Source organism: Malurus melanocephalus, unplaced genomic scaffold (assembly GCF_030028575.1).
Source record: "Malurus melanocephalus ecotype Western Australia unplaced genomic scaffold, MMel_1.1 scaffold_704, whole genome shotgun sequence".
NCBI lineage: Eukaryota > Metazoa > Chordata > Aves > Passeriformes > Maluridae > Malurus > Malurus melanocephalus.
The window spans coordinates 175,865-193,828 of NW_026623936.1; the positions used below are offsets into that span (position 1 = coordinate 175,865).

The window sequence follows — 17,964 nt, forward strand, 5'->3', positions numbered from 1 at the left end:
CGGCCTGGCAAGGAGGAGGGTGAAGGTGGAGAAAGGCAGCTTTGTGCCCCAGAAAGCTGGGAAAAGAGAGCACAGCATTCCCGGACAGGATGGCACCAAGGGGATGGGGAAATAAGAGGAAAAATCCAACTTTATTTCCTGGGGTTGTGGGTTTCATCTTGGAGTGCCATTAGTGCTTTTGTTTCAACCTGGACCTTTGTAGCCATCAGGGCAATTTTTAACACAAGAAGGATTTTAGGTGTTTAAATGTACAAATAAATTATTTTGATGATGCAGAACAGCCTCCACAAGCTTCATTGTGTCTGGTGGCCCACAAAAGCAGGTTGGATTTGGGGATTCGCTGCATTTTCCCCCAGAAAAATGTTGRGGTTTTCATTTTCTAAAAACAAACTGAAGGATTTTGCCAGGAAAATTGCAAACCTGGAGYTGGGCTCTCATTGCAGCTGCTCACTGCAAGCCACTGGACCCAAGGGACAGGAGATGTGGCTGGGGGCCTGGCAGGAGCATATCACCTCGAGTCCTTGCCTTCCACTGCTTGTCTCCACTGCAGGCATTCTCCAGCTGTGCCCAGCTGTGCACCAAACTTGGGTTTTTCTCTGTCTCACGTGTGGGAATTGGGCTGTGAGGGGGATTAAATGTCCCATGGGTTGGGGATGCTGGGCAGTCCTGGGTGTGATGGTGGAGCTGGGTGCTGTCCCAGGTGTGGGGTTGCTGTTGCCCCCCTAAACCCACATGGAAGCTTTTCTGGGAAATATTTGTGAGCCAAGACTCTCCAGAGTCCTGGGAGGGATAAATGAAGCCCCTGAGCTGCTGGAGGGGCAATAAGGGCATGGGAGCAGCTCAGTCCTTCTATGCCAGTCCCAAGGGACCAGATCCCTGGAAAGCTGGATCACATTGGACCATGAAGGCCACAGAAAGGGTTAAATGCAGCCGCTGCCTCCTTCAATGTTCAACCCAAAATCGGCCCTTTTGTCCTCCTGGGAGAAGAATTTGAGGCATGGACCTGTTGCCAACACTCARATCTCCTCTCTTTGGGCAGGAGAGWGGCAGCGCTGCCAGAATCGGGGCGAGGTGGGCTGGGGGAGCAGGACATGGCCAGCAGGTACCCAGRACAGGAGAGATCCCCACTGCCCTGAGCCCCCGCACTGCAGCAGCCTCAGAGATTTGGCTGAGCTCTCCTGCAGAGACAGCGGGTGCTGCTTTACAGGGATTAAAATGTAGCCCCAGATGCATTTTTCCTTTCCCTATTTTTTTTTGGCATCTCTTTCACCCCCGAGGTGCCCCGAAGGCACCCACAGCACCTGGGCAGCAGGTGGCCAGGCTGCCCCGGGGGATGATGTGTGGAGCTCCCGCATCAGGCAGCTCACGGCTGAGCACACGCAGGAGATTTTCAGCAGGTTGAAACCTCTCTGCAAACGGCTTCTCCGAGCCCAGCAGGCACAAGGATGCTGCTGCAGGTGGCTGCAGGGCCAGCCTGGGTGGCAGGCACCCAGCAGCCCGCTTGGGTGGCCCTGTCCCCGAGCCAGGCATCTGTCCCTGGGGAGGGCAGAAGGGCACGGGCGCTGCTGGCACCCGGCTCTGCTGGAGAGGGCAGGTGCTCTCGGGGCGATCCCCGGGTTTTGGAGGCTCTGAGCCGGGCCATGGGGAGGTTTGGGAGAATCTGCCCCCCACAGTGGGCTCTAACTCCTGCCAGGTCCTGCCGGAGCCGCGGTGCCTCTGCCGGCAGCCACGGGCTCGTTTTGGGGCAGAGTGGGCACCCAGCCAGCGACAAGGGATCCCCAGCAGGGTCCCTGCCTGTCTCCCGCTCTCCTTTACTGTATCTCCCCCCTTTCCTCCCCCCTCTGTCCCCCAGTCTGGCTCGCTCTAAACCAGTGCTGCGGGATCAGCTGATGCTTTAATACTGGCCCTGGCGACAGCTGGAGGATGCTGCTGCCTGCGGGGGCTTTGCTCCGTGTCACCCCCCCTCCCTGTGACCGATGGGGACCCCGGGGCTGCCCTGCGCCGGCCGGGGGGCACCAGGGTGGGCAGCTGGCCAGTGCCCACCAGTTCAGTCAGCAAAGGGATGGAAGATACTGGCGGGAGGGAGTGAGTCCAACCGCACTGCTCCAGCGCTCCCTGGGGCTGGGGACGGGCAGTGCCCACAGAGGGGGACTGTGTCATTTTGCCATGGGTTTTCCCTCCTGGAGATGGAGGAGAGGGGCGAAGGAAAGTGTGTGTGTGGGAGGGGGGTCTTGTCCCCTTCTCTCTCCAGCGCTGGGGCCGGCCCCGGTGCCAGGAGAGGCGGGCCGGTTTCGGGAGGGAGGGCTGCCCGTCCCCCGTCCCCCCTCCTTCCACCGGGGCTGGCGGCCAGCCCCGAAGTTGCGGCGAGGCGGGAGGACACACGTCCTGTCCTTCCACCGCCCCCGGGCTCCCCCCAGCCTCCATCCCCGCATCCCTCCCCCGCGCTGTGCCGGCCGTCCCGCCCGGGCAGCCCCGCCGGTCCCGGGGCGGGGGGAGATGGCTGCCGGGGCTCGGAGGTCGCCGAGACACCTGCTGCCACCGGGCCCCCCCCCGTGCACACCCGCTCCGCTCCCGCTCCCTCCTTCCTCCGCTCCCGTCCCTGCCTCCAGCCGCCGCTGCAGAGCCGCCGCCGCCGCCGCCGCCGCCAAGGACGAGCCGGGACCGACGGCGGCCGCCGGAGCCCCCCGCCAGCCGCGGCGGGGGCCGACCCTGCCCCGGGGGGCTGCCCCGCAGCAGGAGAGGCTTTGCAAGAGCCGAGCCCCCGGTGGGACGAGCCCCGCCGGAGCCGCGGGGCATGTAGGCACCGAGCAGCGGCGGTCCCGTAAGTACCGGGCGGGCTGGGGGCAACCGGGGCCCGACGGGCTCCGCTGCCGCCACGCCACGGCCGACAGCAACTTTTAGGGACGAGGCGGGTGGTTTTTTGGGGGGTGGGGGGTTTCTCTGTCCGTCTTCCCCTTCCTCAGTGCCCCCCGCATCCCCCGAGCTCCTGTTCCCCATCCCAGGCACGGGACGGAAGCGAACCTTAATCCTGGGCGCTGTTCTTGGGGGTTTTTGGGGGGCAGTGAGAGGCAGAAAAAATTGAGGAGACCTCCCTGGGTGCCACCAGCCCTGTGTCCCCCGCCGCCACCTTGCGTAACCCAGCGGCAGGCAGGACACTTGGCGTTTATTTTTGGTTAATCCATATTCGACCTTTTTAAGCTGCGTTTCGGTGCGTGCGTGTGTGGGGCCCTCGCCATCTCCCCGGCCCGCAGCCCCCGGCCCGCAACTGTTGCTGTCGGAGGTGCGGGCGAGGAAGGGGAGGGTGGTGAGGAAGAGGAGGGTGATGCCGGCTGGTGACGGATGAAGGTTGAAAGGAGACGGTGCTCGCCGGGGGCTGCCAGCGCTGCTCTCTCCCGAGTCATCCCCCCTGCGTGGGGACAGCGATGGTGACGAGTTGTCTTTGGGGGAGGTTTTGCTGCTTTCTCCTCCTCTGAGGGGCTTCATCGAGGTCTCCTTGCTCCACACGGGTGTCCCCATCGGGGCAATGACAAGCCCTGGCACATTCCGTTGCCCTCCTCTGTGCCCCCTCTCCTCCCCGCCAGGTTTGGCTTCGCTCTGTCCTTTCCGTCCATCAGCAGCACTTCCCCATCCCCTGGCGCAGGCTGCGTTTTCCCTCTGATTTCAGGCTCGGAGGCTTTTTTTTTTTTTTTTTTTTTTTTTTTGTTTTCCGGGATAAGGTTTCTCTTTCCTGAATGATATTTTGCATTTCGGGATTTTATTTCTCCCTTTCCTGAAGTCAAAATATCTGCATGACCTCCTCCTCTCTTGGAGCAGGGGAGGGAGTGAGGAAAAAAAGGTTTAAGATTAGGAGAAAACTTTCCCTGTTGCATTAAAATGACATTTGAGGGGCTGCTGGGGCTTAAGGGTTCTGTCGGTGTCTTTAGAAGGAGGTTTCTGTGGCTTCAGTGCACCAGGGGAAGTTGTGCCTAGGAAGGGGGTTAAACTGTTCAAAACTGCCCCAAAAGAAGCAAAAACAAGTGCTGAAGCCACCAAGAGGCTTTGTGGTGTCCTCTGGTCCCTGGGGAGGCTGCCAGGAGGTGGCATTGCCTTGCCCAGGCTCCTGGCCACGGCCACCTTCCTCCTGACCCAGCCTGGCCGCTGGCCCTTCACCGGGCTGGAAAACCCAAAACCTCCCTTTCCAAAAGCTCTTTCTCAAGGGACCCGCTCTGCAGTGCATCCTACAAGGGGCTGAAAAATGTGGATTTTTTTTGAAGTCAGTGTGGGCTGTGCTGTGTGGTGCTGAGCCCAAGGGCGGCCCCAGCTCTGGCAATAGTTGGATAGGATGGGCTCAGTTTCTCCTCAGCCTCCACCACTTTCCTGCAGTCTGCCATCCCCCCCCAAAAAAATACAAATTTTCCTGCACCTCTCYAGTTCACTCCAAGAAAAGATGGGCTGGAAAGGCCCGGTGTTGGCTGGGCTGGAGGAGCTGGCTGCCCTTTTCCTCCCAAATCCGGCCATTTTGGAGCAGCCCTGTCTCCAACCTGCACACGGAGTCCTTGCCAGCCACGGGCTCCCTGGCCTCAAATCCCTCCATCCTCTTCCATGGYCCCCAAGGGCTGTGGTGAGCCAGCCTGGCTCTGGGTGGTGGATCCCATCCTAGGCAGGGAATTCATTGCCCTCAGCTCTGCTGAACGATGGGATGAGCCCGTGGCCACCTCAGTCGCGTTCCGGCTGGGAGGGATGGGGATGTTTTCCACCTGTGGCTTAGTCCATGGGAAACCAGAGGGAYCAGCCCTGTCCCCTGTCACAGCCAGGAGCAGGGGGTGACATTGCTTGGAGTGCAGGGGCATCCCCTGCTCTGTGCCTGGATTGCTCAGTGCTCAAAGAGGCTCCAGAGTTTGGGCARGAGCTGGGTTGAGGAAGAGGAGGATAAAGGCCCGGAATAGGTGAGGTGCCAGGGCTGGCACCAGCAAACCCCATCAATCACCACGAGGGCCCAGAGTATATTTAAACGTCCTTGAGGAGGGCTCAGACGGGCAGCGCTGCTGCCAGGGCGGTTCTGTTTGTTTTGGGTGGYGTGTTGCTCCCCTTCCTCTCCGCTCGGGTAGCTGATGCCGGATTCCCAATGAATTATTTATCATGGGACTAAAAATACTTGGGAATTCGCAGTGAGGAGCAGGCGGCGCAGGCTGCCCTGCCACCGAGCTGGCCGTGCCGGAGCGTGGGACGCTGCCAGGCTGGCATGAGTCACYTGCTGCCCTCTGTGGCCAAGGGGCCCTGGCTGTGGCCATCGGGGTGGCATCGTGGCTCCTGCAGCTCCAGCAGCTGTGATGTGCAGTGGGGTGGGGGATGCAGTCAGGTGAACCCCCCGGGTGATGGTGGGTGCTGGGGGTGGGTGATTCTCTAGCCAAACTCACCTGGTTGAGAGAGATGAGTGGTCATCAGTGCCCAGACAGGTGCCCGAGTATTCCTGGTACCCACGGGGTACAGGAGGGAATTGTATCCCCTGTTCCTCTGGAGGTGAGAGCCCTGGTGCTCAGATCTGCACCGAGCAGCTCTTGCAGGGTGCCCAGCCCGCAGCYTTTGGGTTTATATCCTGCATTTTCAGTCCAATGCGCCGGCAGCGTTTTCGCAGCGTGCGGAGGGGGTGTCCGTCACTGCGGCACGCAGGAGTGTTGGGGTGCAGGTCACTGGGGCAGCCCAGACCCCAAAACCATCCAGGACTCAGTGAGAGGAGCCTCTGGCTGTGCTGGAGACACGATAAGCAACAGCAGCTTTTAATTGCAAGTGACGTTTCCGAGCGCCAGCTGGCACCTTGCTGCATGAGGCGACACCGGCATGTGGCTGGTGCCACCGTGCAGGGCTGCTTGTCCCCCTCCCCGCTGCCCAGCTTGGCACCGGGGTGACAGCCCTGGGGGAAATGGGGCTCACAGGGGCTTGGTTATGCTGCTGGGCTCCGAGGGGTGATGGGGGTGCATCCGGGTGGGTAGGGATGTGTCCCCTTTCAGGGGACTGTCACCCCAAATGCTGCAGAGTGTGCACGCACTGGCAGTGTGGAACTGGGGAGCTGGCAGGGGGAAGTGCCCAAACAGCCCCTGAGAGCCTGGATTTGGGGTGCAGCCAGCASAGACAGTGTGAAGGGTGTCCCAGCTGGGCGGGCAGAGCCAGCAGGGGACACACACGGCAGGAAGAAAGCTGAAGGATGCTGTGTAAGGGGGAAACTTGGAGATGAGGAGCCAGATAGGTGCCCTGGTTGGGATTTTGTGGCAGAGAAGGGTCTGAGGCACGGTGATAGGTGGGGGACGGACAGGGGGACAGGCAGGGGGCGGCTGCTCCAGTGATTGTGATTCGCAAAAATCTCAACAAGCGGGGTGCAGAGCTGAACCCTCCCTCAAGGGAAAAGCCTTTAAATATTGAAAGGGGCTGTCCACTGCAGAGAGAGGCACCAGGGAGCTGCCTGGCACCTCTTGCAGCTGTCCCTGTCCCTGGCTGAAGGGACGATATGGACCAGTGCAGCAGCGGTGGTTTTGGGATGGGGTGGGAGGGCAGTGGGAGGGAGGTGGTGGCAGTGGGATGGGGACAGGGTGGTGGTGGTAAGCAGGGACAGTCTGTGAAGGGTTAGTGGTGGATAGGACCGCAGACAAGTGACACAGCACGGAGGTGTGCCGYGGGTGGTGAGCACAGCCCCGTGGTCATTCCTTCACCACATCCACTGTCCGAAGGGTGAGCGTCCCCTCGTTCCCTGGGGTCAGCCCGCACCGCTGATGCCCCAGGGCAGCGGGGAGGGCTGGGCCGAGCGGGGCTGGGTTCCTGGGCTCGGCTGGATGCGAGGGGCTGTGTCTGTGCCGGCAGGGACGCGCTGGTGGACATGGGCAGAGCGCCGGCGCACGCTCTGCTACTGTCGATGGTGCTGGGCTGCTCGGCTGCCTTCACGGACATCCTGCTGCCCRGCCCCGAGGAGCCGGTGGTCAACGTGGCCGTGGTGTTCGGGGGCACGTCCTACCCCCTGCACATCCGCTCCCGCCTGAGCCCCCAGAGCTTCCTGGACATGCCCCTGGAGATCCACCCCATCACCGTCGTCGTCAACAACACCAACCCCAGCACCCTCCTCACCCAAATCTGCGACATCCTCGCCGGCCACAAGATCCACGGCATCGTCTTTGAAGATAACGTGGGCACGGAGGCCGTGGCCCAGATCCTGGACTTCATCTCCTCCCAGACCCAGGTCCCCATCATCAGCATCAGCGGCGGCTCTGCCGTGGTGCTGAGCCCGAAGGTGAGGCACTCACTCGCGGGTGTTTCCAGGGGGGATGAGAGAAATTAGGAATTATTAGAGAGGGGTAGGGAAGGGATGTGGATGCTGGAGGGCAGAGGAGCTGCTGGGCTGCGGCATTTGGGATCAGGGACAGGAACAGGCAGTGGCAGTGGCAGTGGGGCTGACTGGGATGGAGGGACATGGTGTGGAGTTCGAGGAGGGGCCCTGCTGATGGGACGTGAGAGAGACCTCAGCACCCTGTGGAAGGACAATCCTTGGTGTGCTGCTTGCTGTGCCCACCATGGGTTGGTGGCACTGGGGCTCCTGGGGCAGGGCAGGGYTGTCCTGACCTCGCCCTCCTCCATGGCTGGATCCAGCTCTGGAATGGCYGGGTGGGTAACATGGAGAAACCCCTCACCATGGGGTGGTGATCTCGGGTGCACCACAGCCAAAACAGGATTTTTGTCTTCTCTGCTCCTTGCTGGCATCAGACACTGCCAGTTATTGTCACCTGCCTGCTGAGAAGCGCTGGTGGCAGGGAGAGCTGGAGGGTGCTGGGCATGTGGTGATGGGTGAGGAAATTTGGGTTATCTCCTTATGGCTGCYCATCCCACCCTGCCCAGCCTGGGYGCTGGAGGGGTCTCAATGCAATTTCCTGTGCCTGGGAGAGTTTTTGTGCTTCTCTTGCACAGTGGTTTGGGGTCCAACCCCCTGGATGACAGCCCCACAGCCCTGCCTGTACCCACGGGTACCCCTGGAGCACCCCGAGATCACTGTGGGTGGGTGGCAGTGGGTGCAGTGGACACAGCTGGGTGCAGAGGGCTCAGATGGAGTCCAGAGCAATGGAAAAAAAATTCATGGCTTTGCTGTGGTCTGGGTGATTTTCTGCTTTCTCCAGGGGTTGGGAATTTTGGGGTCTGCAGAGGGATCCATCTCCTGCTCCTTATCTGGGACTTCCTGGGGCTCACCCCAGACCACCTCTCTGGARGTGGAAAGGGTCTGGGGGGCAAAACCCTGCAGCCTGCACGTGACCTTGGGCAAATGCCATTCGCTGAATCATTTAAGACAGAATCAGATCAATTAAGGTTTGCTAATGAGAGGCCAGATGGCCGGGGAGGTGGGGCGGGAGGGAAGGAGCTGCACAGGCTCGGGCTGCAGGTAGTGAGACGGAGCAGGGATGGGATTTATGCTCCTGGCAGAGCTCTTGCCCTACTCCTTCTCCTGGTGCAAGGAGAAACTGTTGATCTGCTCTGGAGCTTGGATGAATTTTTGGTCAATAAGCTGAGAAACGGATGCGAGGCTGCAGGAATTGTCCCTTTTTGTGGGGTGAGCTGCTTTGGAGGAGGATCAGTGTGATTCTGGGTGTCTCCAGCCCATGCACCGTACCAGTTCACGGCACCCTCGAACTTTTGACAATGGCAAATTCAAGGAAGCTTGCACGGGTGCAGGAGGCCTGGATCACGATGCCAGAGCCGTCCCTGACCCCTTCTCCTCCTGCAGGAGCCAGGATCAGCTTTCCTGCAGTTGGGTGTCTCCATCGAGCAGCAGATCCAGGTGATCTTCAAGGTGCTGGAGGAATACGACTGGGGCTCCTTCGCTGTCATCACCAGCCTCTACCCAGGCTACAACATCTTCCTGGACGTCATCCGCTCCTTCACGGATGCCAGCTACTTCGGCTGGGAGCTGCAGGAGGTGCTCACCTTCGAGATGAGCCAGGAGCAGAGCAACTCCAGGACGCAGCGGCTCCTGCGCCAGATCGACGCCCAGGTCCTGATCGTTTACTGCTCCCGAGAGGAGGCCGAGTACCTGTTCTCCATGGCGGAACAAGCCGGGCTGGTGGGGCCGGGCTACGTCTGGATCGTGCCCAGCATGACCGTGGGCAACATGGAGGTGCCGCCCTCCTCCTTCCCCGTCGGCCTCATCAGCGTGGTGACRGAGAGCTGGAAGCTGAGCCTGCGGCAGAAGGTGCGGGATGGGGTGGCCATCATCGCCATGGGGGCGGCCAGCTTCTTCCGTGCCCACGGCTACCTGCCGGACGTGGGGCGGGACTGCTGGGCCCCCGCCAGGGCCACCAACACCAACACCAGCTTCTACCGGTGAGGCTCGGGGATGGGGGGAGGTGGAGGAGGGGGGAAATGGAGAGGGAAGGGCAGGGGAGCAGGGGGGGATGAGCTGGTGGGCAGGGGAATGATGCTTGGATTCTCCTGGGGCATCTCCCCGGAGCAGCCCTCGCCTTTTCTCATGTTTCTTGGCAACCTGGGACCCAAGGGGGTTTCAGTGGGTGTTTCATTGCTCTGTGGCCCCTTTGGGCTGCTGTGGCAGTCTGTGCATCCCCAGATCTGCAGTGGGCCATCATCCTTGGGGTCTCCTTGCTGGAAGAGCTTCCTCCTGCTCCCCTCTGCCCTTTGCAYGGGGGCTAAAGCTGGTCCCCAGCTCTCAGCCATGGCACCTGTGGCAGCCTGGCTGAAGCWGGAGGAAGAAAAGGAGGAGGGTGAGGCAGAGCAGGGGTGCACAGTCAGAGGCTTATGGGCTCTGTGTCCCACCAGGCACCTCCTCAATGTGACATGGGAGCACAGGGACTTCTCCTTCAATGAAGGTGGCTACCTGGTCAGGCCCACCATGGTGGTGATCACGCTCAACCAGCACCGGCTCTGGGAGATGGTAGGACCCCCAGGCCCCCCGGGATGGGCAGCACACTGGAGGGTGGCTGGGCAGGGTGAGCTGGGGCCGTGCACAGGCTGGGTCCCACCCTGGGGTGGGTTGTACCGTGCACAACCAACCCATGGCTGGTCCCAAAAGTATCCATGGTGGGGCTTTGCAGCAATGATGGGCACCAAAGCTCTGCCAAGAACTGTCACTTTCCCCCTGCAATTTGGCTGACAGGTTCCAAAAAAAGGCAAAAATGCAAACAAGGACCTCAGGAGAACAGCAGCCAAACACCTAGACCTGGAACAAGCTGTGTGGAGGGTTTTTTTTGTTAGTTTGATGTATTTTGGGTGAAGTTTGGCAAACACCTCACATTGTGGTCCAGGGGGAAGGCATGCTGAAATGGGGCTCACCATGAAAAGCCCCAAAGATGTGAGGGTGGATATGGGATCCCGTGTGACCCCCAGAGCCCTTCACTGTGCTGACCGTGTGCTCTCCCTTGGGGCCAGGTGGGCAAGTGGGACAAAGGCATCATCCACATGAAGTACCCAGTGTGGCCCCGCTACGGCTCCCTCATGCAGCCCGTGGTGGACAACCGCCACCTGACAGTGGCCACCCTGGAGGAGAGACCCTTTGTCATCGTGGAGAACACGGACCCCAGCACGGGGGTGTGCGTGCGCAACACCGTGCCCTGCCGCAAGCAGACCAACTCCTCCCAGAGGTGAGCAGAGCCACGGGGCCCCGCAGTTTGGGACACCGGGGTGCTCAGATAGTCTCTGGTTGGCCCAACCCATCATTCCCGGTGTGTTCCCAGTGGTGATGGTCTTGTGGATCCCTACACCAAGCTGTGCTGCAAGGGCTTCTGCATCGACATCCTCAAGAAGCTGGCCAAGGCGGTGAAATTCTCCTAYGACCTCTACCTGGTGACCAACGGCAAGCACGGCAAGATCGTCCGTGGGGTGTGGAACGGCATGATCGGCGAGGTAGGGCTGGACATGGCTCACATCCCCACTTTGACACACCCTGGAGGGCACCGCTCACCCCTGATCTGGGGCTCTCCTGGTGGGGATTGGGATCAGGGTTTCTGTGGTGGGACTGTGGGCACGGGGCAGCTTGGCGTGAGCTCCTCTTTGAAGGAGGAGTCAGACGAATGTTTGCAAGCCTGCAGCGGGTTGTGTTTGTGCCACTGGTCACTTAAAAAGCTCATTTTAAATTTTTTTTCATAAGGCATAAATTAAGTCTGGAAATGCTGGGATGAGAAAATGGATGGGGAAAGTGGTCTGGGTCCCTCTGCTCATCCCTCTGCCCATCCCAAACACAGCTGCCCCTTTTCCAGGTGTACTACAAGCGCGCAGACATGGCCATTGGCTCCCTCACCATCAACGAGGAGCGCTCCGAGATCGTGGATTTCTCCGTGCCCTTTGTGGAGACGGGCATCAGCGTCATGGTGGCCCGGAGCAACGGCACCGTGTCCCCYTCCGCCTTCCTGGGTGAGCCCTGCGTCCCCCTGTCTGTCTGCAGCTTCATCCCSTGCTTGCCACAAATGCAAATTGGAAATATTGTTCAGTTTTAATAACTTTCAAGAAAGAAAAAAAAAAAGCCTAAGTCATAAAGGAAGGAGATTGTGCTGTCGGCTTTGGGGCTTCCTCCTTCCCTGCCTGAATAATCCTTTTATTATGGAGATGGAGGCTGGAGAGTGAGGCTGGGCTCAGTGGTTTTCTCCTCTTCATTTTTTGTGTGCAAGAGGGAGGATGGGGACGTGGGGGGATTTGCCAGCTCAGAGCTCTGCTTTGGGGACCCATCTCTGCCACCATCACAGAGCCGATGGCTAAGCCGGGTGTAGGAAACAGCCAGAGCTAAAAGTTTTATTTAATGAGTTTTAAACCAGCAAAGCTGCAGCCTAGGAAAGGGAGGAGACTGGCCAAGGTCGTCAGGAAATTCAGCTCGGGCAGGGCTCTCGGCAAGGGCACAGCAGCGATGTCCCAGCTCGGCTGGAGCTCCTGTGTGGGGAGGGTGTCAGGGGTGCCATGGCAGGTGGGACAGCGCCACATCTCCCTCGTCCTGTCCCCCTGTGCCACAGAGCCCGACCTCCCATGGAGGCAGGGTCACCTTCACCAGCCCCCGGGACACACAGCATCCTGCCCCGGTGTGGCAGAGCCGGGGTCCGCGGTCCCCCTGTCCCCCTGTCCCCCTGTCCCCCTGTCCCCCTGTCCCCCTGTCCCCGTGTCCCCGTGTCTCCTGTCTCCGCACTAATGAGCCACATCCCCATCAGGGGAGGCCTCTCCTCGCTGACAGCGAAGGACGCGCTGACAAATGGACCTCGGCGGCCGCGCGTTGACGGCTCAGACGCATCCCCACCGCTCCCGCTGCTCCATCCCACACCATCCCGGGCAGGCAGGGGCTCACTGCCTGTCCCTGCTCGTGGGGGGCTCTCCCCAGGGCTGAGCGGGGCTGGGGGCTGGTTCTATGCCTGAGGCATCACGGGGGGAGAACCTGTGATCCCACTGGAAGCCCTCCTGCCAGTGACCCTGGAGATGGGCAGCATTTTGTAAACGTCTGATTTTGTTGATGTTGATGACAGCCTGATTTGGTCTAGGCAGGGAAGCTCTGCAGCAATCCCCAGCTCTGCAGCAACCCCCTTCCCTCCTGATCCTCTGTGGAGCTGCTTGGCCACGGTGTGCCGCCCCCGATTCCTCCCCATGAAGGGCCGATATTCAGGATGAGCCCCATCCATCAGGGAGGGCTCCTGGTAGTCCTCAGAGGTTGCCCCAGGAGGCTGACAGAGCTCCACTTGCCTTGCAGAGCCTTACAGCCCGGCCGTGTGGGTCATGATGTTCGTCATGTGCCTCACTGTGGTGGCCATCACCGTCTTCGTGTTCGAGTATTTCAGCCCYGTTGGCTACAACCAGAACCTCACCAGCGCCAAGAGTGAGTTGGGGAGGTGGCAGCTGGGAGTTGGGACAYGTCCCTGGCTGGGCTGACAACTGTCCCCTCTGTCCCCTGTGCCCCCAGGGCCGGGAGGTCCCACCTTCACCATCGGCAAGTCCGTGTGGCTGCTGTGGGCGCTGGTCTTCAACAACTCAGTGCCCATCGAGAACCCCAAGGGCACCACCAGCAAGATCATGGTGCTCATCTGGGCCTTCTTCGCCGTCATCTTCCTCGCCAGCTACACGGCCAACCTGGCCGCCTTCATGATCCAGGAGCAGTACATTGACACCGTGTCGGGGCTCAGCGACAGGAAGGTGGGGCTGACCTAAAAAATCCCTAAAAAACCAACGTTTTTGGTGTGCTGCATTGCTACACACCACTGCCAGCTGGCTGGGTGTTAGGTGCATGGGTAGAGGGCTGGCTGTGGGGAGGGGACATGCTGGGGACATGGGCACGGTGTGATGCCACCCCCTGGGGCTCCCTGTTGCAGTTCCAGAGGCCGCAGGAGCAGTACCCGCCCTTCCGCTTTGGCACTGTCCCCAACGGCAGCACCGAGAGGAACATCCGCAGCAACTACCCCGACATGCACACCCACATGGTGAAATACAACCAGCGCTCCGTGGAGGACGCCCTCACCAGCCTCAAAATGGGGTACGGCTCCCCCAGACCGGGTATGACCCCCCCATATGGGGTATGGCTCCCCCAGATGGGGTATGGCTTCCCTGGATGGGGTATGGCTCCCCCAGATAGGGTATGGCTCCCCCAGATGGGGTATGGCTCCCCCAGATGGGGTATGGCTTCCCTGGATGGGGTATGACTTCACTGGAGGGGGTATGGCTCCCCCAGATAGGGTATGGCTCCCCCAGACGGGGTATGGCTCCCCCAGATAGGGTATGGCTCCCCCAGATGGGGTATGGCTTCCCTGGATGGGGTAAAGTTCTCAGAGCTGGGGTACAGTTCCTCCAAATGGGATACAGCATGCCCCAAATAACTGTGGCTCCATGGAATGGGGTACAGAATGTCCCAGATGGAGCAGGGGTTCCTCAACTGGGGTACAAACCCCTCCCCAAGTTGGATGTGGGCCCCCAGGCTGGGTACAGCTCTCCCAGGCGGGACATGGCTCTGTGCATCTTCCCCTCATGAGGTACAGGCCCCCCCAAACAGGGCACAGCCTGCTGCAGATGGGGTGCAGCTTCAGAGAGCTCCCCTCAAACGGGATGGGGCACAGCTCCCCAAAATGGGTCACAACTGCCCCCAAGACTGGGTAGTTCCCCCCAAGTGTGGTTACAGCTCTCCAGGATGGGTCAGGGACCCCAAAAGCGCATGGAACCCCTCCAGATGGGCTGCAGCTTTGTGAAAGGGGTAGAGCTCCCCCAGATAGGCACAGACCCCCCAAAAACAGGCYATCAGACCCCGCTTCACCCTCCCTCCTGTCGGTGGGGCAGGAAGCTGGACGCCTTCATCTACGACGCGGCGGTGCTCAACTACATGGCGGGCAAGGACGAGGGCTGCAAGCTGGTGACCATCGGCAGCGGGAAGGTGTTCGCCACCACGGGCTACGGCATCGCCCTGCAGAAAGACTCACGCTGGAAGCGGGCCATTGACCTGGCCCTGCTCCAGTTCCTGGGAGACGGTGCGTGCCTGCAGGAGCTCCTCGTTAGCCCTGTCGCCATCCTCACACCACCCCTGCCCTGCAGATTAACCCAGGCCACAGGGCTTCGCTCCTCAAACCCCGCGCAGCCTTCGTGGCTCTCATCCTCATGGCGGGGTGGCACTGAGGGGGATTGTAAATCCTGTGGGGGTCATTCCCTCTGGGGCTGTAAAATCCTGGAGATGGCARTGCACAGCATGAGGAGGAGCCTGGSAAGAGGACACTAWGCGTGGCTGGCYGGGACATGGGAGGGGRACAGTCAGGAGAGGGACAAGTGACWGGTGGGATGCTCAGGCCAAGGGCAGCAGCAAGGACCACGCGATTACAGCTCCAGGGGGTTGAGAGTCTCCTCCTCCAGCCCCAGTGGGGTGGAGATGGGCAGGGATGTGCTTGGGAAGACGATTCCCAGGGGTGGATTTTCACCACCTGCGCTGTTGTGCGTGTCCCAGGTGAGACCCAGAAGCTGGAGACRGTTTGGCTGTCAGGGATCTGCCAGAATGAGAAGAACGAGGTGATGAGCAGCAAGCTGGACATCGACAACATGGCCGGGGTTTTCTACATGCTGCTGGTGGCCATGGGGCTGAGCCTGCTGGTCTTTGCCTGGGAGCACCTCGTCTACTGGAAGCTGCGTCACTCCGTCCCCAAGTCCCACAAGCTTGATTTCCTTCTGGCCATCAGCAGGGTGAGGGATGCTGGCAGGGGCTTTCAAGGGGCCCACGGATGGACACGGCTTGGTGGGCATTGTTCTTTGAGCCACATTGTGGGACTGGAGATGTTGGTGTTCATATGAGCTCTTGGGGAGAAAAGCCAGCTTTTTGGAAAAGGGCCTGGTCCCGGGAATGACCCCACATCCATATGAGCATCCCTGGGGAAGGGGGTGATAGAGAACRGTGTCACCCGYAYTGACAGWGCTGGGGATGCYGGGGAGRGGACATCTGTGCTCTGATGCCACGTCAGCCTGAGCAGCATGAACTCACTCAGCAGGGCGGGTTCAGGGGGGCAGGACCCCACTGACCTTGCTGACGGTGGGGTGGTCCCATTTCTCCCCACAGGGCATCTACAGCTGCTTCAACGGGGTGCAGACTCTGTCGAGCCCCGGGCGGGCMCCCACACCCGATGTCACCGCCAGCTCGGCCCAGGCCAACGTGCTGAAGATGCTGCAGGCGGCCAAGGAGATGGTGACCACGGCCAGCGTGGGCGGCTCGCTGGAGCAGGCCACCCGCACCATCGAGGACTGGAGCAACCACAGCGAGCGCCTCCAGACCACCTTCTCCCTGAGGACACCCCAGCTCGTGGTGCAGAACAGCACCGGCGCACACCGGGGCCCCCCCGCCGGCCCGCACCCCGCCGACAGGCTGGGGAGAGCCTACACTCCCAAGGGTGCTCCCCCGGGGCTGCCGCTGCCCCAGCCCGTCCCCGTGGACTCCCGGCTCTACGGGGAGGAGAACTGGAGAGGGGCAAACGAGCACCTCCACCTGCTGCACCCCGTCAAGTTTCGGGGTGGCTGTGTAGGGGATGAAGCCCTCACAGGTTTCCCCCACCTCCTGGTCAAGACTTCCGCAGGAGGGGATTATGGGGAGCAGGTGCTGGTGGGGAACCACATTGGGGCTCCCCTCCCGCCCGCCACATCCCTCAGGGACCTCCCACCACCGGACATCTACAGGGAGCACAAGCGGCCGTCGGGGCGRGGGGACCGGCTACAAAACACCCCCGTGCTCCCGAGGGACGGGGCGCACGGGGGCTCAGGGACYCTGCCCCGGCTGCTCTCGGCAGCGGAGAAGAAGCGGGAGGTGGGCAGCKCCTTCCCGCCTCCATCCTGCTCTCGCGGAGCCTTCCCGAAAGTCACCAGGACTTGCAGAGCCAAGGGCGAGCCGGCGCGGCCGGAGGCGGCGGTGATGGAGCGGGAGAAGCCGAGCCGGTGGGCGAGCTCGGCCAGGGCTCCCGGCGAGCGCGGCGASAAGCGGCGTCCCGGGGGGCTACGGCGCTGCGGGGCCGCTCGCCCGCCCGCCCGCGCCGACGTGCCCGACCTGTTCCCCGAAGCCGAAGCCGGCCACGGCTGCGGCTCCCGCTGCCCACAGGCCGCTGGCCGGCTGCCACCGCGCTCGCCCGTCACCAGGCTGCCGTCCTACCGGGAGGCTTGCCGGCAAAACCCCCGTGCCACCGCCACCGTGCCGGCGTGCGCGCCCCACGCCTGCATGAACTACGCCAACGTGGCTCTGTACGCGGGGCACCTCTCGCGGGGGTCCCCGCCGCCCCGGGAGCACCCCGGAGCGCACCCCTGTGACCGGGGGTCGGGGCGCTGGGACGGCGCCTGCAGAGACTGCGGGAGGCGCGGGGAGCTGGCCTTGCTGCGGGCGGTGGGGACCGAGAGGAGGGACCCGCTGGTGGCCCGCGGGGTGGCGAGTCCCTGCGCCGGCGGGTCCTGGCGGCGGGTGTCCAGCCTGGAGTCGGAGGTGTGATGGGGACACGGGGGGGTGTCCGCGCCCCTCTGTCTGCCCCTTGGCCGGGTGTCCCCACGGGCCGGCCAGCGCCTCCCGGGTCCCGCACCGCCGGGGATGCTCCGAGCGGCTCGGCGGGGCCCGGTGAGCTCTTAGGGGGAGTCAGAGGAGCCTGGCAGGAGCTGGTACATGCTGCGTCGGGCTCTCCCCACGGGCAGGGAGACATCGGGGACGCCAAACGCATCGCCGCCGTGTCGCCGTCACCTTTTGGTTTCATTCAAAGGGACTCGAAACGCCATGTCCAGGTCATTAAAGAGACATTTTCAGCTGGCTGGGGACCCTTCTTCCGTCCTCCGGGGCTACCCTTGGCTTCATAGGGATACTCCTGGTTCTGTACACCCCCTCCCCATCCGTATCCCGTTACTGCTGAGACGCGGCACAAGCTCCTCCGGCAAAGGAAAGCTGGAAAAGGAAAATGGCAAATGCGCCGGGAGTTATTAGGAGTCGTCAGCCTGTGAGAGGCTGGAGCYGAGCACTGGAGCCGGAGTTCCTGCTCCTTGCTCAGGTTTTGGGGTGCGGGGCACTGACAGCCCTGGGCTYGGGTCAGTGAGTGATGCTGTCACGGCTGCAAACGGCAGGGAGGGATCTCCAGCTCGGCACAGCAGCCCCGGGAAGGTGTGCTGTGGGGAATGAGAAAGGGAAAAATTCCTCCCACCTTCCCAGGGCTGATGGAGCCATAAATCAGGTGTGATAGATGAGCCGGCTTTMATTCTTCTCTTCGCGTCCGTCTGACACAGCCCTTTCCCCGCCGGGCTGGGGCGCGAACAGAGGCGGCCGTGGCTGGCAGGCAGCCCCAGGCAGGGAGAGGGTCTTTGGCGAATTGAGGCTCCGGGACCCCGGAATGCAGCCGGGGCTTTGCCGGGAGGTTCCAGCTCCACCCCAGAGCAGCAGCAGGATTACACTGAAGTGTCCGTGACCGGCTGGCAGGTTGGCCCAGGGAGATGCCAACCCTCAGCCCCTCTTCCCAGCTGGTCTGGCATCGCCTCCTCCGTGAATGTTTCCCCGGG

General features: G+C 61.7%; 1 protein-coding gene across 1 annotated transcript; it reads left to right on the top strand.

Annotated features, from left to right (window-relative positions):
* The first annotated feature begins 2,186 nt into the window (after positions 1-2,186).
* Positions 2,187-17,218, top strand: GRIN2C (glutamate ionotropic receptor NMDA type subunit 2C). Its single transcript, XM_057384386.1, is given in 15 exon segments — positions 2,187-2,321; positions 2,323-2,436; positions 2,439-2,821; positions 6,832-7,255; positions 8,735-9,330; positions 9,781-9,895; positions 10,390-10,601; positions 10,695-10,863; positions 11,217-11,370; positions 12,683-12,808; positions 12,893-13,122; positions 13,299-13,459; positions 14,254-14,441; positions 14,909-15,141; positions 15,512-17,218. Coding segments are annotated over 15 exon segments (4,647 nt in total). The 3' UTR covers positions 16,919-17,218.
* Positions 17,219-17,964: the final 746 nt, after the last annotated feature.